The sequence below is a fragment of the Mesoplodon densirostris genome, chromosome 14 (assembly GCF_025265405.1).
Source record: "Mesoplodon densirostris isolate mMesDen1 chromosome 14, mMesDen1 primary haplotype, whole genome shotgun sequence".
NCBI lineage: Eukaryota > Metazoa > Chordata > Mammalia > Artiodactyla > Ziphiidae > Mesoplodon > Mesoplodon densirostris.
Genome location: NC_082674.1, coordinates 23,221,115 through 23,248,811, shown reverse-complemented (window position 1 = coordinate 23,248,811; position 27,697 = coordinate 23,221,115). Strand labels below are relative to the sequence as shown.

General features: G+C 50.7%; 1 protein-coding gene across 1 annotated transcript in view; it reads right to left on the bottom strand.

Moving 5' to 3' along the window:
* Positions 1–6,813: 6,813 nt before the first annotated feature.
* Positions 6,814–27,697, bottom strand: part of TOGARAM2 (TOG array regulator of axonemal microtubules 2) — a 43,556-nt gene continuing 22,672 nt past the window's right edge. Inside the window, 7 exon segments of the mRNA XM_060116932.1 lie at positions 6,814–7,151; positions 11,094–11,180; positions 18,528–18,744; positions 19,822–20,014; positions 22,146–22,240; positions 22,637–22,754; positions 27,385–27,543. Coding sequence (XP_059972915.1) covers positions 6,814–7,151; positions 11,094–11,180; positions 18,528–18,744; positions 19,822–20,014; positions 22,146–22,240; positions 22,637–22,754; positions 27,385–27,543 — 1,207 coding nt within the window.

Below are 27,697 nucleotides of genomic sequence, written 5' to 3'. Positions count from 1 at the left end.
AACCTTCAAATGTTAGAGCCTTCTTCACTGAAACACCAGGTCGTAGGATACAGAGACGCCATAATGCCTCCCTGAGTAAGCCCCAGTAATGATACGGACAAAACTGGACCCCCCGAATGGTCCCTGACTCAGAAACGCCCACCTGGTGAGCAACCTGTATGCACAGTGATGCTGCCCTGCCTGCCTGCCCAGGGGACTCCTGAAGCCCAGCTGGGAACAGGCAGTTAGGACACTGCTTCTGCAACCTGCCTGATCTCGAGCAGATCAGATTCCCAGGCCCCAAGGACCCCGTTGCCTGTCTCCCTCCCTCCTCCAGTCTCCATCCCTCCTCCCCAAGCAAATGTTTCCATCAAACACATTTGGGAAATACTGGCTTAGGGATGCTGACTCTCAAGTGTGGGCTAGCCTGGAACCCAACAGCCACTAAGAGCACTGGGACTGTGCCCCAGGCTCTTGACCTTGAGGGTGTATAAGGATGGCTGAGGGTTCTTTCAGTAGGTCTGGAGTACGACCTAGGGGTCTGCACTTTAACAAGCACCACAGGTGCTGCTGTTGCCAGCAGGCCACGATCCACTCTGCGTCTACACCTTTCTCCAGGCCAACAGCTCCACTAATCATGGCATACCTGAAACCTCCCCCTCTTTCTGTTCCTCTACCTGCCCTTGGGTCTCTGCCAGAACACAAGTGATTGTGGCTGACTCCCTGGCTACAGCAAGCTCTATAAAGAACAGAGAGTCTTTGCATTTCTCATTTGGTTGGTCTTCATTTATTTGCACAAATCCTATCCCACCAAAGGCCACGGTTGGATGGCCAGGTGTCTGCAGCAAGCCCTGGTGATAAGAGCAGATGCAGCAGACCCTCTCTGCCCTGAAGGTTTTAGGGCAGAACTCTGGGGCCAGACTAACTCCAAGAGACCATGGGATTTTAACTGGTCTTCTCAAGGGGCTCAGACTGACCCAAGGGGAAGTCAATATCTGGGAGCCGTAGAGTACCCTGGAGCATGCCAGGCGCTTTGGAGTCAAACAGCCCTGAGTGCAGATCCAAGCTCAGCCACTTCTTAGCTGTGTCCCAAGGCCTGGACCCCAAATTGTGGTCCCTGCCAGACCAGTGGCATGGACATCCCCTGGGGGCTTATTGGAAACAAAGGATCTCGGGCCCCACCCAGACCCTCTGAATCAGAGTCTGCACTTGAACAAGAGTCCCAGTGATTCCCACGTGCTGGCTGAGGTAGCTTATTAAGCATCTCTGAGGCTCAGTTTCCTCACCGGGAAATGGGAGAAATAATATCTTTCTTACGAGATGTTGAGAAGAATGACGGACCAGGAACGCGGCAGACACTCCGTTGAGAGGCTGACCTCTCCTCTGGTCTTTCCTCCTCGGGGCGCCTTTTCCTCCCTCCATTACCAGGAGACGGAAGACGGTCCCCCTTTCCATCAGCATTTCTCCTTTCTTTTCCTATTGGCAGGACCAAATTATAATGTAAGGAAAATGCTTTCAGCAAGAAAGTGCTCGGAGATCCTCCCAGCCATTCTGCCCCCAGCTGAGAGTCAGAAGAGGCTTGGAGGGGAGGGAGCAAGCCTGCAGGGAGAAGAGCTTCCAGATTTCTCCTGGGGTAGGGGGTGGGGATGCTGAGGGTAGCTGTGAGGGACGTGTCAAGTAAGAAGGGGGAAGGCAACTGGAGAGGTGACAGGCCCCAGTGGCAAGAGCAGCCCTAGCTTCCCAGCAGGAGGGCAGACCATGCTCCATCCTCTGAAACAAGCCTAGCACAAGTTAACAGTGGGTCTCAGGCTCCGCAGATCTCCAAGGTACATCCACTCCTCCAACTCCAAGGGCTGCAGGGCCCGCAAGACCCTGGTCCTAGCTGACCCTAGACCCGATCCTAAATCAGTGTCTCCAGAAACATAATGGCCAATATTCATCAAGCGTTTCCTGTGCTCACGGCCTCGTGTTAAGTATCTACAAGAATTATCTAATTAATCATCACAATAGCCCAGTTAAGGTGGGCAATATTGTCATCCTCCTCCCACCCACTTACCACATATACAACACACACACACACACACACACACACACACACACACACTGGATTGATAAGGGAAGATCAGAGTGGTTGACAAGTGGCTCCAAGGCCACACACCATGAGTAACAGTGCCTGGACTCGAGTCCAGCCTCTCTGACTCCAGTGCCTGGCCTCAGTCAGTCTCTGTCCCCAACCCAGGACACCCCAGTGCTGCCAGCTGGGGAGAGCTGGCAGGCCAGGCACCCACAGGGCCAAAGCCACTGCCACTTTCTACACCTTTGATTTACTGTGGTTTCAGAATTTGGCCACCCATTAGAATCACTTGTAGAGAAAAGAAAAAAGAGAAGAGAGAAAAGAAATGGATCAAGAAGATGTGAGATACACACACACACACACACACACACACACACCCCAGAATACTATTTAGTCATAAGAAAGAAGGAAACCCTGCCATTTGTAACAACTTGGATGAAACAAGGTCATTTTGCAAAGTGAAATAAGTCAGACAGAGAGAGACAAATACTGTATGATTTCACTTATACGTGGAATCTAGAAAACCTGAATTCGGAGAAACAGATAGTAGAGTGGTGGTTACCAGGGGTTGGGGAGGTGGGGGCCAGGGATGGGGACTATGGGGGGACATGGATCAAAGTGTACAAACTTCCAGTCAAAAGGCTGATAAATTCTGGGAATCTACTGTACAGCAGGGTGATTATAGCTAATAGTTTTGTATTATACACGTGAATGTGGCCAAGAGAGTAAATCTGAGATATTCTCAACACAGAAAAGAAATCGCAATTATGTGACCGGATGGAGGCTTGAGCTAAGGCTGTGGTGGCCATCGTTTTGCAATATGTAAGTGTATCAAACAGTACATTGTGAAGCCGAGGCTAGTCATCAGTTACATCCATTAACCTATAACTTGCTTAATAAATAATAACTATAAGCTGCCTACACTGATCAAGCTCGCTTTAATTGTGTTCACAAAAACTTGCATATCCTCCTAGCATTACATAGCCTAAACAATAACATGTTTGCCCAAGTTGTCTTCCAGGAGCTTGGAGTCAGCTGTTGCCCAGCTCAAGCCAGTTAAGACTGGTTGGGGGGCTTCCCTGGTGGCGCAGTGGTTGAGAGTCCGCCTGCCGATGCAGGGGACACGGGTTCGTGCCCCGATCCCGGAAGATCCCACATGCCGCGGAGCGGCTGGGCCCGCGAGCCATGGCCGCGGAGCCTGTGTGTCCGGAGCCTGTGCTCCGCAACGGGAGAGGCCACAGCAGTGAGAGGCCCGCGTACAGCAAAAAAAAAAAAAAAAAAAAAGACTGGTTGGGACAACTGACCCTCCCACTGTGCACGCGTTAAGTGTCATGAACTTCTGAAGTCAAAGGGCCAAAAACTTCACCCTCAGAACATGCTAAGGCCACCATTTTCTGAACGTGTCCCATGAAGAAGCATGTAGGTTAGTTGCACCTGCACAGAACGCAACCTTTTTCTTACCTCACCTTTTTCTTATCTCCAATCACCTTTCCCCACACTCCCCACGCCTCAGAACCCCCTGCTTCTTTATCCTACAAATATCCCAGCCCCTCACCTTCTGGGGAAGCAGATCTGAAACGTTCTTCCAGCTCTTTGCTTGGCTGCCTTATAAACCCTTTCTCTGTTGCAAACCTCAGCATCTCAGCGTTTAGCTTGCTGTGCATCAAGCAAATGAATCTGGTTTGGTAACAACTGCACACCTTAAACTTACACAATGTTATATGTCAATTATACCTCAATAAAGCCTGAAGGAAAGAAAGAAAAGGAAAGGAAAGAAAGAAAAGAAAAGAAGAAGAGAAAGAAAAGACAGCCGTCTGGGCTCTACCCCATACCCATGGAACCAAAATCCCCGGGGATGGGCCCAGGTGTCAGCATTTTTTTAAATCTCATTGGACGATTCCAAAGTACAATGAGAATGGAGAAACATTTCTCCACTCAGGGGGCAAGAAATGAAGCAGGGAAGAGAGAATAAGATAAGAAGTGGGGCCTGTAAAAAAATTTTCCTAAAATCTCAAAAATTCCCAAGCAAGGAATTCCTAAGCAGTTCCATGTTCTCAGACAAGACTTTGGTTCTTGATTCTCACAATGGAGAGAGCGAAAGAGAGAGAGAGAGAGAGAAAAAAAAAAGCTCTTCCATAGCTCGATGCTATATTCCCACCCCAAGAGCACCTTGAGTAAGTAGAGCTCCTGGCTGCACGCACAGCCAGCCAAGCAAAGAATGAGGTGGGCTCTGCTCAAACCCGCCGTGGCTCTCAGGACAATCGTCATTTCCCATTAGGTCTCAGTCCGGCAGGCACTCCCAACAGGCCCAGGTTACTAATAAGCTGTCTTCCCTTTGTTTGAAAAGTAATGATGTGGGAAACTTCTGAGACAGAACTTTCCACCCAGCCTCCCCACTGGGATTGTGCCAGGGGTGTTGCCCTCAGAGCCCAGCTGCCCAGAGACTAGATTAAAACCTGAAATGGTGAAGGAAAAAGAACCATGCAAAGATTTATTCTTTGCTTTTCAGCTGTTTTCAGTTATTTTAAACACCCACCGGTGAGGATGGGTACAGAGCACAGGAGATGGGAAGCTTCCGGTTTGAAGACGGAAGGCAGGACCCGAATGCAGGAAGACAGGGCAATGTCTTTGAGCTTAATTTCTGCCTTCAAAATCCTTGGGCTCCTACAGTTCTAAAAAATCCTGAAATATTCTGATAGGCTCTAGGATCTTGACCAGCTGAAAATGTCAGTCTCAAACTGAAAAAGTCTGCTCAGACTCCAAGCAAATTCAATTAATTAAATTGTGTAAAAGTTTAAATTCAGCCTCTTGGGCATCTTTGACGGTTGCCCGTCTAGGAGGCCTTTAACTTTGGTCAGTCAGAATCAGCAAAGGGCACGGTGGTGCCGGGGAAGTCCCTGCTAAGGTCACAAAGAGGTGAGAAGCCGCTAAGGCTGTGGCTGAAATTACCCAGCACACTTAAGCTGCCTATTAAAAGCTCAAGTCCCAGGATGACTGTGCCACGCCCAGGCTCACCCCAGGGCATTCGTGGCAAGGGGGGCGAGGGGGGCAGCCTAGTTACACCTGGCAACGTTGCATGAGCTGATCTGAAGATTCCCAGCCTGCTCTGCCCCTACTCTCAGGAGGGGCTCAGAACAGAGCAGTGGACCGATGTTGTACCTGGGGGTGGGTGACAGTGGAGAGGGGTCCCCTGGTGGGCCTGCCAGAAAACTTGCTGGCATGCAGCTGGGCCTCAGGGCCTGGCCATCTGGATCTGCCCCAGACTCTGCTGCTGTGGGTCTGGCTCCTTGGCTGGGGCTGGGATGCTGCCCCTTCCGCCCTCACCTTACCCATGTGTTTGAGGTCATGATCTGAGCTCTAGTTCTTTCTGGTCACACTGTTGTCCGCCGGCCACTGCCCCCAGGCAAGGCAGAGACACTCCTACTGTGTCCAGAGCCCCAGCCCTTGGCATCCATCCCCCTCTCACTGCCAGGACCCCATTTCCCATTCCTCTTGTTGCTCCATCAGTGGCTCCGCCTTCTTCGTGTTCTGGTCCAGCCTGCGTCCAACACACCTCTCCAGGTCCACGATCCCATCCGGCCCAGCTGGAGTAACCTGTGGGGTTTCAGAGCTCCCACGTGAATCTGCACACCATGGCGCTTTGTGCTTCACCCAGTCCTTTTGTTTACGGTACTTCCAGTGTGAATCATCATCCAGTCCTCTTCAGAACTAGCCAGGAAGCCACCTTCCAGAGAAGGCTGTCAGTAATGCCAATGTCAAACTCTCCTTGCCTTTAGATCCTGTTAGAATGCTCCCATAGGACATAGGACATAGGATGCTGCCCTGAAGATTTTGTAAAGCAGAAGCAGGATGTCCCCCAGAGATGCTTATGTTCACCCCAAATCAGGCTTATGAAAAATGGGCTGGATTTGAATGACCAACTCAGGGTCTCTGGGCTCAGGAGGGCTTTTCCAGCTGCGCACAGATAGGAGCTATGCCCCAAAATGGTCTGCAACATGGGGGTCTGTGCTATACTTTTCTCCCTCAGTCTTTGTCTCAGTAGCATCAGCAGCTGGTTTTGCTGTTGTTGTGTTTTGTTTTGCTTTTAAAAATTTTTATGTGTACAATATTATATTTTGACTTCTGTATACATTGCAGTGAGCTTACCACCAAAGGTTTAGTTTCTATTCATCACCATACAGTTAATTCCCTTTACCCTATTTGCTCTCCCCCCACCATGACCCTTCCTCTGTGGCAGCTGCTACTCTGTTCTCTGTATTTGTTTGCATCTGTTTGGTTTGTTCTTTATCTTTGTTTTTTGCTTTTGTTCTTTTATATTCCACATATGAGTGAAATCTTATGGTATCTGTCTTTCTCCATTTGATTTATTTCACTTAGCATAATACCCTCAAGTTTCATCCATGTTGTCACAAGATTTCATCTTTTTTATGGCTTATAGTATTCCTCTGTGTGTGTGTGTGTGTGTGCGCGCGCGCACGCGCATTCGCTACATCATCTTTATCCATTCATCCCAAAACGGGCACATAGGTTGTTTCCATATCATGTTTTGTTTTCTTTGTCGCAAACCTAGCTACTAGAAGATTCTGTGGGGTTAAAAACGTACAAGATAATAAAACCTTAGAAAAATAAGTAATTATTTTATTTCTACTTCAAAATATACTGTGTACATCTGGAACTCTATGGGAAAGTAGACCAGGAGATTATTCCATCATAAAAATAAAATAAGATAAAAATAACGATTGCTCATTCTAGATCTGTCTTTAATCCAGATGAAAGGGGCGTGAGCTGCCAGTTGTCTTGCTGTCAGGTGCCTTCCCCCCGTCAGTGACCTTGGGGCTGTCTCACAGGGATTCCGGGTCTAAGAGCTCCTGGAGCGTTTTGAGGACTTGCTTTGGCTGGCTGGCGGCCAAGTCCTGCAGCCGGGAGCCCATCTGCCCCTGGAGGCTCCTGCACAGCCGGCAGACGGCCGTGCGGACGTTCCCGCCGCGCCCGGGCAGGATGCCGTTCCCGATCATGTTGTTCAGGAAGTACCAGAGGACCGGAAGTACGTGGCGCTCCACGGCCTGGGGCTTTCGGGGGTAAACTGAGGCCACCAACACTGTCAGGCAGAAAAGAGGGAGAGTTACTTGAGTCAAGCACTCTCTCTCTCTCTCACTGCCTTCTCTGGGGACACCAACTCTGTCCCCCAAAAGTCAGGCAACCCAGCAGGGCCCACTAATCCGTTAGACACACTACCTAGGGCTCATAACACACTTAGGGGCCCATGGCAATGTTTTAAATTCTTTTAAAATCAGAAGAAAAAAGTCTGAAGCTATCCAGCCTGATTTGTATTTGTGTTCATACCAACCAGTCATAAAGTACACTTTAAACATTTTTTTTACAGAGGAAGGGGTAAGCAAAGGTGAAAGTGCTCAGGGCACATGACAGTATAACTGGTCCCTGAGGCCCAGGGCAAAAGAAAGAGGCAGACGCATCTGGATTGCTCTCCTGCCTCTGTTATTTACTGGCTGTGTGAGCTTGAGAAAGCCACCCAACCTTTCTGAGCCTGTTGCCTGATCTGTAAAGTAAGGATAATAATTCTGAACCAAACTCTTAAGACTGTTAGAGGTTAGATAATAAATGTAGGCGAAGTGCCTATGCAAGTAGGCATGTGACAAAGAGTAGCTGGTCCTAGTAGTGCTTTAATCTGTATTACCACCTAGGAGAGTTCACACAGCGAAAACTTGTACTAGGAAGAAAGGTCGAGACTCTCAAATGAAGCATTCTGGAGAACAGAACAGCCAGTGGGAGATAAGACCAGCATGGCCTCCCCCGTTTCGATGCCATACCTCACGATAAGCCCAGCAGCGATGCAGGAGGCATGAACGTGCTTTGTAAACCATCAAGCTCTGCACAGACCCTTCATTCCAGTGAAGAACGCCCCAAATCTGGTTACCCCAGGCCCCCTGCCTTCTCTAGACCCCAGAAAACCCAGAGTCAGGCTAAAACCTGCCAGCAAGCTCTCCATCACACAGTAATTGCCGGGCTGCCTCCCATGTCCAGGCCTCATCAAGAGGTACCCCAAGCCGTTTCGGAGGGGCTGCCCTGGCCCTCAGCCTTGGCCACATCACCCTAAGTGCGTTCGTGCAAATACTTGCTTGACAATCAGCACATTGCCTGTCATCCTGCCAAAGGATATGTCCTGAAGGCAAACAATGCTTAGAGAAGCACTTGATTTATTTATGGGACAAAGAAATTGGAAAGGTCCCTGAGCTGAGACACACCCGGGAAACTAACACGGCCGGAGCCTGAGTCCAGGGCTCAGAGCTATGCATCCTGACTCTGTTTCACTCTCACCCAAGAGGCAGGACTCTCGTTTGTTTCACAGAGGAGGAAACCAACACTCAGGGGTGGAGGAGCTGGTCCCAGATCCCACAGCTAACAAGAGCAGAGGACACAGGCCAAGCCTTCCTTGACTCTAAAGCCCACGCTCTTCCCACCTCTTGCTGCCCCAAACCGGAGTTCCACGTTTTAGAGGCTGGTCTGGAGTTTTGTTTTATTTTTAGAGAAACCCCCAATTTGTTCTTCCTTCATCAACTTAACTTCATCCAACCCGCCAGGATATTTTGCAGCGGGAGCCCTGTAGGGTCCCTCTGATTTCAGAGCCAGCCTGGGACAGTGGGGAACCGGAGAGGATGGCCCGGGCCCCCCTCAGCTCAGCCTGACTCTCTCACTGTGCCATTTCCCATGCAATGTGTACCTTGACTCTCTGGCCATATCCTCAAGATTCCTGCGCCCCACACTGGGGGCCTCCCGGGGGGCTCCCAGGGACACAGAGCCCTCCAGAGTCAAGGCGGTCCTCATTCCTGGGAAGGCAGGACGGCACCCAGTGAGCCAAGCCAGCTGCGCCAACTTCATAAAATGGGGCCGAGAGGTGAGAGTTATGTTACCTGTGCTGGAAACGGGCTAAGAAGGCAGGGCACAGTTAACCCTAAAGCCACCTGGTCAGCCCCAAGGGTGGTGGGAGGGTGGGAGGGGCAAGAGGAGGTGGAAGGGGGGCAGCCAGAGGGAACAGAAAGAAAACGAATCAGCCGATTAGCCACCTGTACTGAACAACTCTAACTCAAAGCTTTCCTAAACCTCCACTGAATCTCTCCTGCAAACGGAGGTGAAAACTATCCCAGGAGCCAGGCCCAGGCAGGGCTCCCCTGACCTCACCGAATGGTGAGGGCCTCACCTGCCCCTAACCTGCCACACGTCCCCCACTCCTCCTGCCTGGCGCCTCACCCCTGGACTCTCGTCCCGCAGTGAGGCACCTACACCCCGGCCCCAGGAAGCTCACGTCCACCCTTAGACCACATTCACCTGCCTGCGGAGAGCGGGTGGCCTGGGAGCTGGTAGGAGGGCGTCACGAGGAAAACCCCATTAAAATCGAGCTTAAAAGGCAGCTGAAGTAATTAGCAAAAGATTTACTCCTGTGTTAAGCTGTGCTTATGAGTCCACGCCTTGTGTCAACTGAAATTTTCTTCCCTGTTCCTGGCTGACACAGAGTTAATAGAACTATGTAGAAACTCTTGTTTTTGAGGTCTCTTGGAAATAGAAGGGTAATATTTACAGTAAATGGATACCCACTCGCCTCTGGGGCCCATAAATTACCTGTACAAGGACAGGTAATCAGAGAATGCTGAGTTTGAGTACCAGAAAAGAGTTCCTTGTCTGATACCCAAGGTGGTCTCAGTTACGTGACCCCATTCTCACCCCAAGGCACGCACAGCCTGGCACCGCAGCTGCATCGTAGCCCCCATCCTGGCCTCACTCGCGCCATCTGCTTGGAGCAGGCCTGGCACCTGGACCGGAAGTAAGGGGCCACTCCAGGGACATGGGGAGGACTGAACCAGGGCGCAGAGGCAAGGCCAAGAGCAAGAGATGGGGCGGCGGAGGAGCGGGAATGACGCCCTTGGGCAGGCAACATGCACCGAGCACCCCCGGAGAGCTCAATGCTGGGAGGCCCTGGCTGGGCCAGCGACTGAGGCTGGCACGCGAAACTCAGGCCGGAGGGCCAGGGAGAAGGGAGACAGAGGAAGCGATGCCAGACCAAGCGGGCACCGCCCCGGTGGAGGAAGGAGAGTGAGAAGGGCTTTGCCCGTGGGCGGGCAACGGGGAGAGGATGGGAGGTCTGCCCCTGCCACGTGCTGGCGCCCAGGAGGCCAAGGCAGGTGCCACCCCAGGAGCGGCAGACCGTACAGAGGTTGAGGGCTTGGCTCTGCAGTCCAGCTCCTGGAGACAAATCCTGGATTACTAGTCAAGGGACCTTAGGCACTTAACCTTTCTTAGCTCCATGTTTCTTATTTCTACGAAAGGGACAACCATGGAACCCACACCCTCCTTGTGGGGTTGTTATGAGGAGTAAATGACCCAGTGCATATCACTGGGGGTGAATAAAAGGGGCAGAGCCTAGAAGGCCAGGCAGCGACCTGTGGGCCACTCCGGGGACCCTGGACACCATCCTGGAGACTGCTCGGGAGCCACGCAAGGATGTAAGCTGGGGGGTGGCATGATCCATGTGAATCTTAGGGGGGCCCTTGGGAGTCTAGAGAACAGATTGGATCCCTCTGCCTCCTTCCTAGATGGGACCCTCCTAGTATGGGGGAGGTGGCCTTTGGCAAGTTCAGTAACCTGTTAAGTAACCTGCCCAAGGTCAGAGCAACAGTGCTGCTACTGACCCAGCCAGGCACCCATGAGGTGGTGTTAACCCAGAGAGGTGGATTTTTCTGATTCACACAAAGGTACCCTGTGGGGCTAGTGGAAGCCGCATTTGCAAAGAGGAAGAAATGCATAACAGTTTCTTTAAAACTATTTTCGCTATGTACAGACCTGCCTCATTTTGACCAAAAACAAAGATTGTCTCTGGCAATGTGGGAATTATTTTCTAAAGCAGATTATCAAATTTTCAAAATGGTCTGTGGGGATTACTTGATGATTTTTGGTCTAAGACAAGTAGGTGGTTCAACTACATGCTAGGAGAGAAGAACAGAGACGGGTTGGAAGGCTGGACGCTCACCGGACAGACGGTCTGTGACATCAAGCACTGCGCGGCCACTCAGGAAACGCACCCGCCCGGCAAACACTTGTAGGAGGCCAAGGTTGTCTGGAAGAGACGGAGAATGTCAGTGGCCATGATGCTGTGGCCCGAGTGAAGGCACCAACTGTTCAGGGCTAGGTACCCGCAGCACCTACATAGGGAAGAGCCGCTTTGGGAAGTTGAATTAATTTTTCCAGGTTTTAATGGGGCCACTTTAAAAAGTGAATGTACATGGGGTGCTTGGGGAACAGTGGTAGTTACACTATCACAGGCCCCATTTACTCCCATAGATCCGGTTCATATTGTCTGTGCTTCCTCAAAAGTGCTGTGAGCTTTGGGGCAAAAGAGGTAGGTAGATCGATAGATCGATCAATAGGTAGATATAGACGATTGATGACAGGTGCACGACTGATAGATGAGATAGAAATAGCTAAATAATCGAGAGGTAGGTAGACAGACAAGTAGGTGACAGATGTAGATAATAGGTAGATGATAGATGAAGTATTATATATGATAGCTGTAGATGATAGATAACAGATAGGTGAATGATATATAGATAGATGGATGAATAGATACAGATGTGGATATAGAGATACAGTTTTAGGGGAAACTGAGGCAATGAGCCACAATTATACCAAAGGTCAGTAAAGGGCTAGGATCGGAATTCAGAAATCACGGCTCTCCTCAAAGCCCGAACTTGGGCTCTAACCAATAGAATGTACCCACTACCAGATGGTCGGTTATTTCCACACTGAACACTTACCGACACCCTCTGAATCACAGGCATGGAGCTAAGAACTAAATAGGACCTGGTCTTCCTGCTCCTCTTCCCCCTCAAGAGACTCCTTGGCGGAGGAGGCAGACACTTGAACGTGAACTCTAACACAGTGGGAGGCTCCATGCTCATGGAAGCAAGATCCCGGGGTTCTGGAGCTAGGGTGGCCAACACGTCTCAGTGTGCCCAGGACCTTCCCCATTTTAGCACCGAAAGCCCCACATCCCTGGTAAACCCGGATGGTTGGTCACCCTGTCAGGAGCAGAAGCCCCTGGCTGGCTCTGGTAGGGTCAGAGGAGGGAATGTGCAGGTTAGGGGTGGGGGGGCGCATATGATCTCTCAATAGTTTATTTATAACCTCCCAGCACCCCTATAGTGAGCACTCCAGCCTCACTGCCCCAGGAGCCCAGCTCTCCTGCTACCCAGCCACACCCATGGGTGAAGGCTGGGGCCCGAGCTCTTCTCCACTGGGATCTTAAAGGAGTGTTTATTAGAGATGAACCACTAATGGTGAAACCCCAGCAAATGGGCTGGGGGATGTTTGGGGATAAAGAGGCTCTCTGATGTTCTTTGATTGTATTTCTAAAGTCAACTCCAGCCGGATCCCACGGCTACTGAATTTAGAAGCTGCTCCTTCTTCCCCGTTCCAGCTGACGTCTCCTGGTTTCCCAAACTATTAAGCTTGAAGTCCTGCATCCCTCACAAAAGATGAGCAAGGTGAGGAAAGTGACTCTTCACCTAAGAAAGGGATGCTAACCTAGAAAATCAACAAGGCAGGACCCATCTCCTTTTACCCCTGGATTTCCTCTCCATGACCCCTGGAGGCACCCAGCATCCCCAGCTCCCAACATCTGCAACCACAGCAGGCGCAGCAGAATCCCATGGGAGGTGGGCAAGCAGCAAAATGCATTCCTCAGGGATGCGGCTGTGGGCCTTCCTGTGCCTGTCTGGGAGGCGAGGTGCGTTACCGCAGCAGCCCCAGCAAGTGTGTCCTGGACTTCCAGCCGCTGACCATCTCAAGGCCAGATTTATCTTTGCAGGGGACAGAGATTAGCAACCTGCCTAAGGAAGTCTTTCCAGGCAGGTTCCACCTTCTCTGAGCTCCTTCCATACCTCAGCATAGAGCCCCAGCCTCCCCAGAGATGTGCAACCAAAGCTTTGTTTTTCCCATCAGGAAACCATTCTAGTTAAGAGCTAACTCCTACTTCCCTTGCTCTACTGCTGAGACCCGTAAGAAATATAGGGCAGAAAATGTACACATGTACATCATGTACATCTCTGCAGCTTGCAAAAGCTCCATCCATAAGTCCAGAGTCTTTAAAATAATTTGTTCTGGGAGATAAAAGAGAGGCCAGACTCTAGAATATTTCAGTTAGTGAGAAGTGGTCTCAGGGTGTCCTGGTAAACCTGTAAATGTGTAAGAAGAGATTCCTATATCAACATCACCTGCATTGTTTCCAGGTGCTTCTATTTGTCCCACCCCCATCATCAGCCATGAGCTCACCTCTGAGAACAAGGACTTCTCCCTCCTTGCTCTCCCCCATCCACACTCAGTCCAGGACACTCTCTGGGCGCCACTAGACCTCCCCTCTCCTGGCCACTGGCATGGCCTCCCAGAGCCTGAGAGAAGTGAAGAACCTGGGGAATACTTGAAAATGCACATCCAGCAGACATCTGTGCCAGCGCATGGTGCCTGGCACACAACAGGTGCCCAAATAAATGCTTATGGTGAACAAGGCAATGTTGAAGCAGAGACACTAAGTTGGCCCAAACTGGTCTATAAACCCCAGACAGCACCCCGAGTAGCTGCCTCTCTGCTTCTGACTACTTCCATAGTGATGGCTCACCTTTCAGGTCACACCCACGTTTAATGAGACAGCGGCTAAGAGGGTGGACTCTGGGTCCAGATCGCCTGGATCTTCCATGTTTTACTGTGTGACATTGGACAAGTCACTTACCCTCTCTAAACCACAGTTTACCCGTCTGTAAAACAGGGATAATACTAGTACCTTCCTCATAGAACTGCTTAGGATAGCGCCTTGAGCAGATAATTACTATGCAAGTATCAGTTATTGTGGCTACTATTACTATTATTACCTAAAATACTCTGAAAGCCCAGCAACCTTCACGGTAGGGCGTCCAATTAAGAGGCTGGATTCTAACTTTCAAAAACTTAAAAATCCTGCCCTGTTAGCCTAGCCCAGGGTTTTCATAGGCTTCTCTTCCACACCACAAGGAAGCCACACTGGCTTTGGTGCTGCCCACACAAAGGGGCAAGCAAAGCTCTTCAGTATAGAGAAAATAGCCCCAGAATGGCAAGCCAGACACCTTGGCCTCCCTGGACCTAGCCTCCCCTCCCCACAGTGGGGCTGAGGTCTAGCGGGCCTCTCACCTGTTCTACTCAGCCAAACCCCAAGGTCACTGAGCCACGTCATCCCCAGGCTACCGGGAAGCCAGAGAAGAGCTTTTAAGAAAACATAAGAAGCATATGCTACATGGACAGTGGCAACGAAGACGCTGCAGTCAAACCAGGCTCCCAACAACAAGCACAAGACTCAGTAAGTTGTACTACGTCACACAGTCAAATGCTCCATGGCCAGGACAACTAGGTCTGTTCATTGCAGGAAAACTGGGAAAGATCCACTGAAACAGAAAAATACAAGCTATGCCATAGCACATGACGGAACTGTTAAAAGTGACTCAAGTGTGTAATTATATAAAATGCTCATGCTCTGCTTTTTCTAAAGAAGGATGCAAATTTAAATGTGTAATATTATCATGATACTATACACAAAGATACACAGAAAAAAATACCTAACATAAAAAAGGCTAAATGTTAATAATGGTTTCTTTTAGGAGTTGAGACTGTAAGTTTTTTTCCTTCCAAAGGCTTCATATTTTTCACTTTCTCAATAATTAATAAGTACGACTTTTACAGTGGAGGAAAATAAAGTTTATATTAATATATTTAAGTTAACTAGAAAGACTACATAACAGCATGGGAAACTGGGTGGTATTAAATGAAAGGAGCAAAGTCAAAATTGTGTTTACAGGGTCTTCCTTGGTGGCACAGTGGTTAAGAATCTGCCTGCCAATGCAGGGGACACGGGTTCGAGCCCTGGTCCAGGAAGATCCCACATGCCACGGAGCAACTAAGCCTGTGCGCCACAACTACTGAGCTTGCGCTCTAGAGCCCGCGAGCCACAACTACTGAAGCCCATGCACCCAGAGCCCATGCTCCGCAACAAAGACCAGCCACCGCAATGAGAAGCCCACGCACCGCAACGAAGAGTAGCCCCCTCCTCACCACAACTAGAGGAAGCCCACGTGCAGCAACGAAGACCCAACGCAGCCAAAAATAAATAAATAAGTAAAATTATTAAAAAATGATAATAATAAAAAACTAAATAAAGTCAGAGCAAAAGAGCAGAAGTATTGTAGATCTGAAGCTGCCCATTTCTGAGTTTACCTGCTCCCTCCAGCACTGGCCAGGGGCTGCGCTACATTAAGAGAACTTTTTCTGGCATTCAGTCTAACCGGGAGTGCGGTGAGCTGTTAGCAGCCTGATGCTTTAATTAGTGAAGTTTCTTCTGTAACTAACCCAGTAACAGAGCTCAAAGACAGAACCAGCCAGTCTGCTGAGGAACTGCGCTGATCCCTGGAACAACTCCGCTGAAATCAGAGGGTCTTGGTGAGGAGTAGAAAGGGTGCCACTCCAGGCTCAGCCCCAGAGAGGCCTTAAGGCAGGCAGTGACAAAGGGCAGAGGTCAGGGAACAAGGCTCCCAACGTCTCCTTTTTTACTGTCCCCCCAAAGGGGACAGGGGCAGAAATCCCACCTGCTCTGTCAACCAGCACATCACCGCCCCACCCACCCTAGGGAAAAGGAAGGGACTGGGAGAGATGTGGTGGCTGATGCGTGGATTTTGTCACCCAATTCCAGAATCAAGAGGTCACCTAAGAAGACCAACCTCCTAGTTTGGCTGTGCTATCTGGACTTTGTGCCAGAAGACAGCCTACCTCACCTGTGTTCTTGACCTCCTTGGCCCCCGTTGAGCAGGAAACAAACAGTAACATGCTGTGACTTTCCACACATTTATTCCACAGCACTTCACAGCTCCTCTCCAGCCTGGAGCCCAGAATTCCTCCCGGGGCACGAAGAATCCGGCTTGGGAGAAACCTCCCGCTGCTCGAAGGGCTCCATGCTACTTCCAGGAGGGGCCTCTGGATGCTAAAGGTCAACGAGAGCTGCCCGGGCTCAGCCTGGGTGATACGGGAAGGAAGGTGTACACCCTTCTCTCCTGTCACACCTGCCCCAGCCTCTGTGTCCACCACCTAATCCCCTGGGACAGTGGGAACTTTCCTTACTTGCATCCATTTTTCCCTCTGCAGGCCAGGCCTAGACCATTCCAGGCAGGAGAGAACCATTCCCTGGGAGAGCTTGATTCCACCCCTGGTACTCCCTGGCAGTGATGAATTCTCATTGGCAACCTAACCCCTCCAGTTCTGACCTTCACGGATTTAGAAGCTGGCTCATTATGTCACAGTTAAGAACACTTCCAAAAGCAACGCTGCTGATTGGGTTGAGAGAGTATGGCTCACAGCAAAGCCCTTGACCACGCCTGCTCAAATGACCTGGAGCCAACACCCTGGACTTGACACTTTGGAGCTTTGTGCCAGGGGGTTAGTGGGCTCCATCCATCCCTTTGACCCCAGTCCACTCCAGCCTAGCGCTGACCTAAGGATTAGAGAGAAGGGCCGTGCCCCTCTCACTTGCCTCCATTCTCCTCGCACCAAATCCTCCGGCTGATGGGCCAGAAGCATCGTCAGCCATCCCCAAGGAGACCCTGTCCCAGGAGGAGAGGAGAAGTATAGGCATCTTCCTGGTTGCTGCAACCTGCCTCAAGGTGTGGTCAAATCACAGAAGCAGGCCATCCCCAGGCCCCCCTTTCCAGGGTGTCCAGCCCAAACGGAAACAGCAGGGCCCCATGTAGAGGGGATCTGAGTATTGCAACAGTGTGAGACACCAGATTCTGTAGCCCCAAGTTCCAAGGCTCCAGCGTGCTGAAGGAGGCCGACTCAAAGGCAAAAAGGGGAAACTAAAACACCTGGAGGCGGAAGGGTTAAGAGCTCCTCTCACCAGACAAGGGTGCTTAGCCTCTTCAAATAGCTAAAGCCTATTTTGCTTGGTGCAGGTTTTCCCAATAAATATAGGGCCCGCGGTGATTTACCCAGAGCCTTGGTTGTTGGCAACAGCAATCTCACTTACCCAGAGCAGCACTGAGAACAAGCCGTAATTTAGAGCTGGATTTATTTTGTTTGTTCTACAGCAACACACTCAGCAAATCATAAATTCCCTCTGAGATGAAGAGAGGAAACTGACAATATTTATGATCTGGAGAGGCAGAGAAGGGCCTGACCAGACCTTTGATTTGTAACTGAAACGTCTCCTGGAGGCTCCAGCCAAGGACACAGCTGCTGTCCCGGCCCCAGGGAGCTGCACTCAGGCCAGGGTGCAGTATGGGGAGGAGGGGTGGGTGCGCCAGGCGGTGTTTCCAGCCGCACCATGGGGATGCTCGGCGCGTGCTAGAGGCAGGACTTTGCTCTGTGTTCATCGGGACATATGGCAACAAGACCAACAGCGGCTCTCAGATCATACATTTCCTCAGAGCACGGCGAGAACAGGTTGTGAAAACTCGTGGTTCTACTGGTCTGGACATACGTCTATCCTGTACTACGTTCTCACACACTGGAGGTTTCGAACTTGCACTTCAGTCTGTGTACTAGATACACCAAATATCACCGTCTAATCATCTACGAAAGGAATGGATAACAGAAGTATCAATAGATGCACCAAGATTTCCACCTAACGTTCAAGAACCAAGATGTGCTACTGCAAAGCACCAAAGGCACAGAGGACCTCCTGCCTCTCCTGATGTCTCTCCCATGGCTCCCGCCTTTTTGTTCTTTTCATTCCTCCCCCCAGCCTCCACTCCACCCTCACTCTCCACCCCTCACCCCAAATCCCTCCCACCCCAAGCCCTGGCCCCAGTCTTCCTAAAAGGCAACCCTCATTCATTCATGCTCAAAAAGCCAATGGGTCCCAGCTTGACTCCCATGTCAGAGAAGATGGCCACCTTTGTCCTCTCCAACAGGCTTGCCCCACTATCTCACCAGCATCCTGCCTGGTCCCCATACAAGCCACATCCCCTACTACCATCTCTACAACTAAAAATATTTGACAACTCCTCCTAACTCCTCCTTGGCAATCGTGATCTGTTTTCCCATCAGTGCCCTGTTGGCTCACTCACTGTGGTGCTGTGTGACCTGGGTGAGTCATTTCCATCACCTGTACCACAAGGAGGCAAGACTAGATATTCTCCACATCTCCTCCACTTCTAACAGGTGGACGTCCCATGGAAAAGCCTGCCAACCAAGAACCTGGGAGGCCCTGGGCTGCCCACCCCTGCCCTACACAACCTCTGGGGAAATATTTGACCTGAGAGCCAATCAATGCCTTTCACTGCTCTGCTGATTCCCAAGCAGGGAAGGTGGGAATGTCCAACCCTAACCCTACGGAGGGACAAGGGAGGGAGCCAGCTGCCTACCAGAGCCAAGCAGGGGCTGTGGGCAGGCTCACCCAGACTCTCAATCATTACATCCAGCGCCGTGGCCGCAGCAGTGTAAATTCCTGCATTCTTGGAGTTGAGGTTGTCTGCTACAGCAATGATGACGGAGGGCAGCACGGGCTGTAAGCTCTCTCTCAGGAGGGGCATCATCTTGGAGAGGGACTCCAGCGCCCACTGGTTCACCTTCTTGTTGGAATCCTGAAGCCTTGGGGTGAAAGCATCAAAGACCTGTTGAGGGAACAGAAACCAAGAGCCCATGGGAACCCAGGCTGGGCGGGAGTCCCACAGCCCAACTAACTGCCCTCGGAGGGTACTCCTCCTGCATCCTTGACAGGGGCCATCCAGCCTATGCCAGAACATTCCCAGTGATGAAGAAGAGCTCACCTCTCAAAGGGGAGGAGGACAAGAGGGGAAACGACTGTATACTGAGTACTCGATGAGTGCAAAGGGTGTAGGGTGTAGAGCCTCTTGTTAGGTACTCTGTACTCGCTCATGGAGTGATCTTAACGACCCATGAGACACGTGTTCTCGTCCTCAGTTTACCATTAAAAAAAAAAAAAACCGGGGCCTCCCTGGTGGCGCAGTGGTTGAGAGTCCGCCTGCCGATGCAGGGGACACGGGTTCGTGCCCCGATCCCGGAGGATCCCACATGCCGCGGAGCGGCTGGGCCCGCAAGCCATGGCCGCGGGGCCTGTGTGTCCGGAGCCTGTGCTCCGCAACGGGAGAGGCCACAGCAGTGAGAGGCCCGCGTACAGCAAAAAAAAAAAAAAAAAAAAAACCCACCAAAACAAAAACCGAGTCTGACAAAGGTTAAATGACTTTCCCAGATCACACAGCTAGTAAGAAACGTGAAGCCTGTGTTTTAACTACTCCTCTATGTAGAGTGTCAGCAGCCTCACTTCCGGCAGTAGCAGGCATCTGCCCTCATTTCCAGCCTGTGAAAGCCTGTGCCTACTCCGAACCACATGTTCTGCCCCCAAAACCTCAGGTGCGTAGCTGGATCAGGAGTAGCCCTTAGCCGCAGCATCCTCCACCTCTGCCCTCCTCCCTGTAAAACTGCTGGGAGGATGAAAGACACCCAGGACATCTCTGAGGGGTCCCAGTGCACCCAGCAGGAGGCGATGCCCTTGCCCAATTGGCCACTTCCAGATAGTCTTACGGCATTACCGTGGCAATTGGATAGCAAGTGCTTGTCAGGCTCCCTTTACCCTGAAGCCATGTCTGGCGCAATGTCCGACCCTGTCCCGAGTTTTCCAAAGTGGCACCCACCAGGGAAAGACAGGGCAGAGACGGGGCAGCACTCACCCGGACCAGGTTGGCAGTGATGAGCTCTGGCTTGGCCTTGCAGTACTCAAGGAGCCGCCCCACGCCTTCTATCCGAGACTGGTACTCCTCGGCCTCCAGCAGCCGCGTCAGCTCCCGCAGCTGCTCCGCCATCTCCAAGCCACCCCGCGTGGAGGAGCGCAGCCCTGCCAGCCGTGGGCCACTGGAGCTGAGCCTACATGAAAGGCACGTCTGACCTGGGCAGCCCCAGGGGATGGACACATCTCCTGTCCCATGCATAAGCCCCAAAGACACATGGGGCTGAAACAAGAGTTTCACTTGCAGCATAGTGCACCCCAGCTTTCCCTACACCTGCCGCTTGGGGACACAGGACTTGGGAACTCTGGAAATGCTTTTTCCTCAGGGGGCCACAGTTCGGTTGCCTAGAGCTCTATCCCCTTATCAGATGGCAGGGCTCTCTCTTCTTGACTTTTTTTCCTCTTTTCAGAAGCTATGTTAAGAATGGGGTGAGGGGGGGCCTCCCTGGTGGCGCAGTGGTTGAGAGTCCGCCTGCCGGTGCAGGGGATGCGGGTTCGTGCCCCGGTCTGGGAGGATCCCATATGCCGCGGAGCGGCTGGGCCCGTGAGCCATGGCCGCTGGGCCTGCGCGTCCGGAGCCTGTGCTCCGCAACGGGAGAGGCCACGGCAGTGAGAGGCCCGCATACCGCAAAAAGAAAAAAAAAAAAAAAAAAAGAATGGGGTGAGGGGGACTTCCCTGGTGGCACAGTGGTTAAGAATCCACCTGCCAATGCAGGGGACACGGGTTCGAGCCCTGGTCTGGGAAGGTCCCACATGCCGCGGAGCAACCAAGCCCGTGCACCACAACTACTGAGCCTGCGCTCAAGAGCCCGTGAGCCACAACTACTGAAGCCCGTGTGCCTAGAGCCTGTGCTCTGAAACAAGAGGAGCTACCACAATGAGAAGCCTGTGCCCCGCAACAAAGAGTAGCCCCCACTCACTGCAACTAGAGAAAGCCCACGTGCAGCAGCGAAGACCCAATGCAGCAAAAATTAAATAAGTGAATAAATAAATAAATTTTAAAAAAGAAAAAAAGAATGGGATGAGGGAGCTTGGCCTGAGGGGGTGGAAATCCACAGAAGTATGACTGGCACAGTTTAACCTAAGAGTGGGGGAAGGTCTTCCCAGGAGCCTGTATCCTGAGCCCTGGCTGCCTAGGCTCTGCTCACGCTACTCCGGAACTAGGGAAATGTTAAGAAGCCCTGTTGTCTTATGTTGGGATCACATGCCCATCACTTCCCATGGCCTGTTTCAGCCAGCATGGGAGCTGCTTCACACAGAACTCCAACTGCCCACCGCCAACTCAGACCTGGGTCACTGAGCTCATGCCCTACACCCGGGTCCCACCCAATAGAGCCCAACATCATTCTGACATTCATCCCTACATTCCACACTCTTTGCCTACTGAGTTCCAAGAGAAGTGCCAGACACTGAGAATAATGGGATGAGAGATGTGGACTTTGCCCTCAGGAGCTCACAGACCAATGGGAGACAGAGGACTGAAGGAGGGGGCAACCGGCCCAACTGGAGGACATGAGGGCAGAGAGTCAAAGAGAGCTTCTGGGAGAAGGTGACAGGTGAGCCACATCTTGTAGGATAAATAGGCATGTTCCAGTACAGATGGCACAGCATAGGGAAAGGCACAGGAGTGAGAGAGAACGCAGGGAACATGAGCTGAGACAGCATGCGTGGGAGAGAGAGCAGGAAGTTACTCTAGAAGAGGTGGGCAGGGGGCTTCCCTGGGGGTCCAGCTTAGGAGTCCACACGTGTTCCTCCCGGGACATCACAGAAGGGTCTTAAGTTTTAGGCACAGGAGTGACTGTCAGATTCCTGTTGGATTTCTAACCCCTCCTAATGCCCACCCTCTAGCCCCTTGGCCCATTCCTTCTCATCCGCCTTGATTCCACCTCTGCCTCTAAATTAGTCCCAGGCTGGCCACTCTGATGGGGAAAGGCCCTGCTGCTCTAAGTGAATGGAGAAACTCTGAGCTCACACAAAAAGGCTGACCAACAATCCATCCCACTTAAACTGCACCTACACGGCCAAGACTGCAGGAACCCATCTCTACCAGCAGATGCTCCTGAGCCCAGCATTTGCTCTCCCCAAGATGTGGGTGAGGGAACCCTTCCCATAAATTTACCCATGAGTCCTGCTGACCCAACTAGGTCTCAGTCACAGCCCAGATGCACACCCATCCCCCCAGGGCCACCGCGGCGGGCCCAGGCCAAGCAGAACATCTCCATCAGCAGTCTTGGATGGGGAGCCCCAGGGAGACAAGAGCTACTGTACCCATCCTTGCCGGGCAGCCCATTCTCACACACCACCAGACTCCTCGACACCTTGCAGCCTTTGGCAGATGGAAGTTCATGACCATCTTCTATTCCCTTGAAAAATACACACAGAACATGAGCTAAAAGGGGTGGCCCTGTGGGGAATGGCCAGACACTCCAGTCTAGACCAAAACAAGAGGGATAACCTGTTCCACCTGGGAGGACACAGAGGAGTCTTCTAGAGCACTGGTAATCAGGTCAGGGATCAAGATCCCCACTTAAAAGATGAAAGCAAAGAGGTCCAGGGAGGCTCAAGAGACACAGGCAGTGAGAGGCAGAAGCAGGTCTGAGCACCAGGAAGGAAATTCTACCCGTCAGGAGTCATGGATGAAATTAAAGCCTCTGGAGTGCATGCCCCCCTCCCCTGACCAGTGTGAGGGCTGCGGGCTGCCAGGCTCAGCTCTGATTCCCACCCCAGACTAGCTCACACCTCACTGCTTGTTGACTCACCCACTGTTTAATAGCTATCATGACCTTCTGCAAGTCGTGGGATGGGAGGGACTGCTTCAGAAATGCATCAAACCTTGTGTTTGACATTAAGATATTCACCATCTTCCGGCCATAAAACCTGCCATTGGAGAAAGAGCAGGATGAAAAACAACCACAGAAATGCAATATAAATTTGCTTTACATAATTTTTCTAATTACAGTAAGAGAAATTTTAATACTTTTTCTAATTATGACAGTAATCCCCACACAGTTAAGAACTAGATTCATGAAAGAATAAACAACCATAATCTCATTACCAAGAGAAAACCACTTAAATTTGTACATATTTTCTTATAGTCTTTTTTCCAAGCATATATACATTTTCGTTGATATCAGAATATATACACAATATTTACCCAGCTTTTTTCACTTTACCATTAATCATCTTCCCACGTCATCCTCTTCAATGGCTAAATAATATTCTGTTAGGTGATTATACCAAAGTGTATTAACATTTTTCTAGCACGAGACATTTAGAAGTCTGAGGAAGTGTGCAGTGGGGCAGTCTAGGGGGGAGTGGTCAACTCTATCTGATAAACAGTGGTGGGCAAGGGGGGGCATCAAGGAGGGCTTCACTGAAGAGGTGACCTTGGGTTGGGACTCAAAAGATGAGTAGGAGTTCACAAGTGGGATGGGATTAAAGAGTAAGTGGAGGAGGGAGACATCCCAGCATCCATAAGACAGTCTGATAGGTCTGCAGGTGTGTGGTTGGAGAATAGCCGGCAGGGACTGGACTCAGGGAGAGAATAGGCTGGAGAAGAAGATAGGACTCAATTTAGGGAGACGTGGAGGAGTTGGGCTTTAGTCTGCCGGCAATGGGAAGCTGAGAAATGATCAGATTTGCACTGAAGTCAAAACGTCTCAGGCAGCACTGTGGAGGATGGATCTTTGGGGACAAGGGTCGGGGCCGGGAGACCTGTTAGGAGGCCACTATAACAGCCCAGGCAAAAGATGATGAAGAGCTGACATAGGCAGGAGGGTAGGGGCAAGTAGGGACGATCAGATGCAAGAGCTGCTAAAGAAGATGAAATTGCAGGACTTGGTAGGTGACTGGAGGGGGAGCCCAAAGCATCTAGAATTATCATACTTCACTCAACCTAAAACTCCACGGATTGTAAGATGCACCATTAATTTATTTTCCACTAAAGGAAAAAGAGAAAAAGAAGACACTGGTGACTTCCACTGCCTTCAGTGACACAGCCCCGGGTGTGAAGGCCATCCTTTTACATCCTTTCTATCTCAGACACAGAAGTAACACTTTTGTGGGAAGTGCCCTTCCTTCCTTAGGTTGGATAAAGTACTTGTTGGTTGCTTTGTAAGAAACTGTGGAATTTGGGTCATTCTTTCAGTGATGAGTATTTGCGTTAATATCGAATTTATGCCCCATCGCTCTATTTCCATGCCTTTTCTTATATACGATAACACTTCATTTCAATGCCAAATAATAGTGTAATATTTCTAAGACATTTTAAACATGATTAAACTCAACAATTCTCCACAGTGACTCCTTAAATAAATATAAAAGGCTAACCAGCAAAGAAAGGCTCATAATGTAGTTCCTACAATGCAAACTGTAATTCAAACATTTATACAATGAGCAACAACGATCAAGTTTGCAACTGTATAGATAGTAAAACCCAAGTCATAACTGCTGCCTGGCCAACAGCAGCTGTGAGATGCCTAGGATTCTAAGATATTAGAATGTGGAGGGGGAAAATGAAGTATGAAATTCCCCATTCTGCATCTAGATGACTTGGTAAATAATAGTGACTTAAATAAGAGAGGGAACACAGCCAGAGAAGCAGGCTTCAAGAGAAGGCAATGAGTTCATTTAGGGACAGTTTGCACTGACGATGACAGTGGGACATCCCGGTGATGGGTCCTTGGGGGCATCAGAGAAATGGGACAGATGCTCAGAGAAGGGCTGGCCTGGAGGGAGACACGGGGAAGCATCAGAGTTTGCTGTGGCTGGAGTCACAGGAAGTGATGGCACCGCTCAGAGAAGGCTGCAAGAGGGGGACGAGGACGAAGACACTCCTGCAGCCATGGGCATCGGGGTGTGGGCAGGCGGGGGAGAAAGGCACAGAGGAACCAGAAAAACCAGGGAATGTGGTACCATGCAAGCCAGAAGCATAGGCTTCCGAGAAGGAAAATGAAGTGCCGTCAACGCCATCCAGTGTGAGAGAGAGGGTCGGAACAGAGAGGGGTTTAGATCTGCAGAGATGTTGGATCTTAACGCCCATCCCCCCACCAACAATGAAGAACCAACCAACCAAAACATTCTACTTCCCTGACAATATTGTTCCTGTCAGTAAATGGCACTATCATTCACCCAGTTGTTCAGTTTAAAAACCTAAGCATCATCTTTGATTCCTCTTTGAAATCCTCAGCACCCAACTGCTATCAGCTATGCCTTCAAAATATACCCCACTCCAGCCCTCCTCCCCCTGCTGCAGGCTCCAGCACCCCTTGCCGGGACTCCAGGGTAGCCATCTGCCTGGCATCCCTTCTCCATCCTGGCCCCTCTCCCCCACTATCAATCCTCCAGTAAGTAGTCAGAGATGTTATTTGTTTGTTGTTTTTTTATAAATAATTTTTGTTTATGAGGTAACAAAAGGGAATATTTTCTAAAAAATGATAAAACAAAAAGAGAAAGCTGCCAAAATTGTTAATCATTCTTTCCCCAGATCAGAACACCCATCAGATGGAAAACCAGGAGGAAAGCTTGGGGATCATTAAATTTGGTGTGTAGGGTAATATTTTCATGATTAGCCTCCCCTGAAATGTCCAACTGTTTTTTTCTAACTTTAGTCATCCAGCCCTTTCACTGGTCAGTGAGTCAAGGAAGGGATTTAACAATAGATACTAGGGTTGAGGGGTTGTCTCTTCCTGACCTGATTTTCAAAAACCTGGATCCTTAATGATATAGGAAGGGTTTGAGGCATATACAGATTATTTTGGAGAATACTGTAGTAAGACCAAAATTGTCTTGCTGCCCCCTCTAAGAAAGAGGACAGGTAGAGGATAGTTCAACAGTAGTGGGTCCGATAGAGAGAATCTCTGTGCTATCTTCATGGGCTGATTCCCAGAGAGGTAGAATGGAGAGAAAGAAAATCCCCAAACAGGATCCTACAGAGACAGCAAGTTCCGAGCATAAAAAAGCTCTGTTTTGTCTAGGCCTTCTTCCTCTCCATCGAATTTCCCATAGCCTAACATTATGTTGTAGGAGTAACAGAATAAAGAGATGGTTTTTTGAATCAAAAGGCTAGCAAACATATAAAGAAGCACTCAAAATTGTTAGTAATCAAGGAGGGGAAAAAAAGTATTCTGAAACAGCCATGAGCTAGAACTTTTCCCCATCAGATGGATAAAAATGTGAAATCCAGAAACTGCAATGTTGTAAGGATGTATTCGCCTCGGCACTCAGGAGGGAGGCGGGAGGGGCCCCGCGTGCGTGAGGGCTCCCAGCGATGCCTGGGCGGCCTGAGTGAACACGGCCCTGACCTCACTCGCGCTCGGGGCAAATTCCCAAAGACATTCTCCTGGGCTCTGTCAGCGGCCACTTACAAGGACTGAGGTTCAGCACCGTGCGAGCGCACTGGGCGGGGTGGGAGGCATCCCGTGCATCGCATCCCTCCAGGGTTGCACTGCACGGACACCCCACGCAAAGGCACTGCCTCAGACACAACACAGAATGCAGTGTGGACATGCCCTCTGGAGGTGTACCGAGCGTGCTGGGGGCCCTAGACGTGGTGATAACACGCCATGAACCGGGGAGTGTGATTAACTGCACCCCAACGCCAGGTTTTAAAGACAGTTAATCAGATCCTATCACTCTCCTGCTTAAAACCATCTAACACTGCCTCACACTCCTACTGAAAACATCCTCCAGTGCTTCTGGTCACACCCAAACCGGAACCCCAGCTCCTGACCAGGGCCTGTGAGGCCCCCCAGGCCTGGCCTTGCCCTCTCGGCCTCAGCACCTGCCACTCCCCTCACTCACTGTGCTCCACGCAGCCTCACCTTTCTCTTCATTAAACAGCAAGCTTATCCCACCCAGGAGCCTCTGTACTATCTTCCTTTGCTGTGACTCTTGTACCCCAAACCCTCAAAGAGCTGGGTCCTACTAGCCAATCAGTTCTCCACTCAAATGTCACTCCTTAGAAAGATTTCCCCTGCCTCTCAATCTAAAGTAGCCCTGACCCCGTTCTCTACTACATCTTGTTTTACCCCTTATCTGTGTCTAAAATTGTAGTAATTATTTACTTGCTTATTACCCAACTAGGAGGTAATCTCCAAGACAGCAGGGGCCTAAGTTTTCTCATTCACAGTCATATTCATAGTAATGAAAAGAATGCTTATCAAATATCTCTTGAAAAATTGAATGAATGGATGGCTTTATAGAGAATGGAGCTGGGCTGGGACAGGAACTAGAGCAAGATTGCAATGGCTAGAGAGGGTGTGGACGGTGAGGAAGGGGAGCCAGGGGCAGGGGGTGGTGGCCATTCCCTGAGCGGCCCGGCTGTGGTGGTGTGGAGAGGTGGGACGACAGCTGCAGGGAAAGGACACAGCTTCGTCCAGCGACTGTCCTTCCGAGTGGCCCCGGGGAAGCTGAGCTACTTGGGCCTGGGCCCTCGAGGCTGGCTGGTTGCCTTGTCTGCCCTGGGCTGGCCAAGTCAGCCATCCCCAGGACCCTGGCCCTGCATTACCTGGTGTCCTGGTTGGAGTCCTGGGCCAGCCTCACCAGGTTGTACACCAGCATGTCTGTGTTCTCTCTGGTGCCTGAGAGAAGCTTCTCAGCGCCTATCTGCTCCAGGACGACCGAGAGGTGCTCGGCAGTGCACTTCCGGACTAAGGGGTTTCGGTGGCTGAAAGGAAACACAATCACGGACAAGGGCTCAGCCAAGGAACGTGGTGGGTGGGTCCCCAGCCTGGCACACATGGACCTACAGTTGTGCATCCATGTTTCATGCCTCAGTGGGCTCCAGATTTGGTCCCGAGCAGACTAAAGGGAATCTTCAT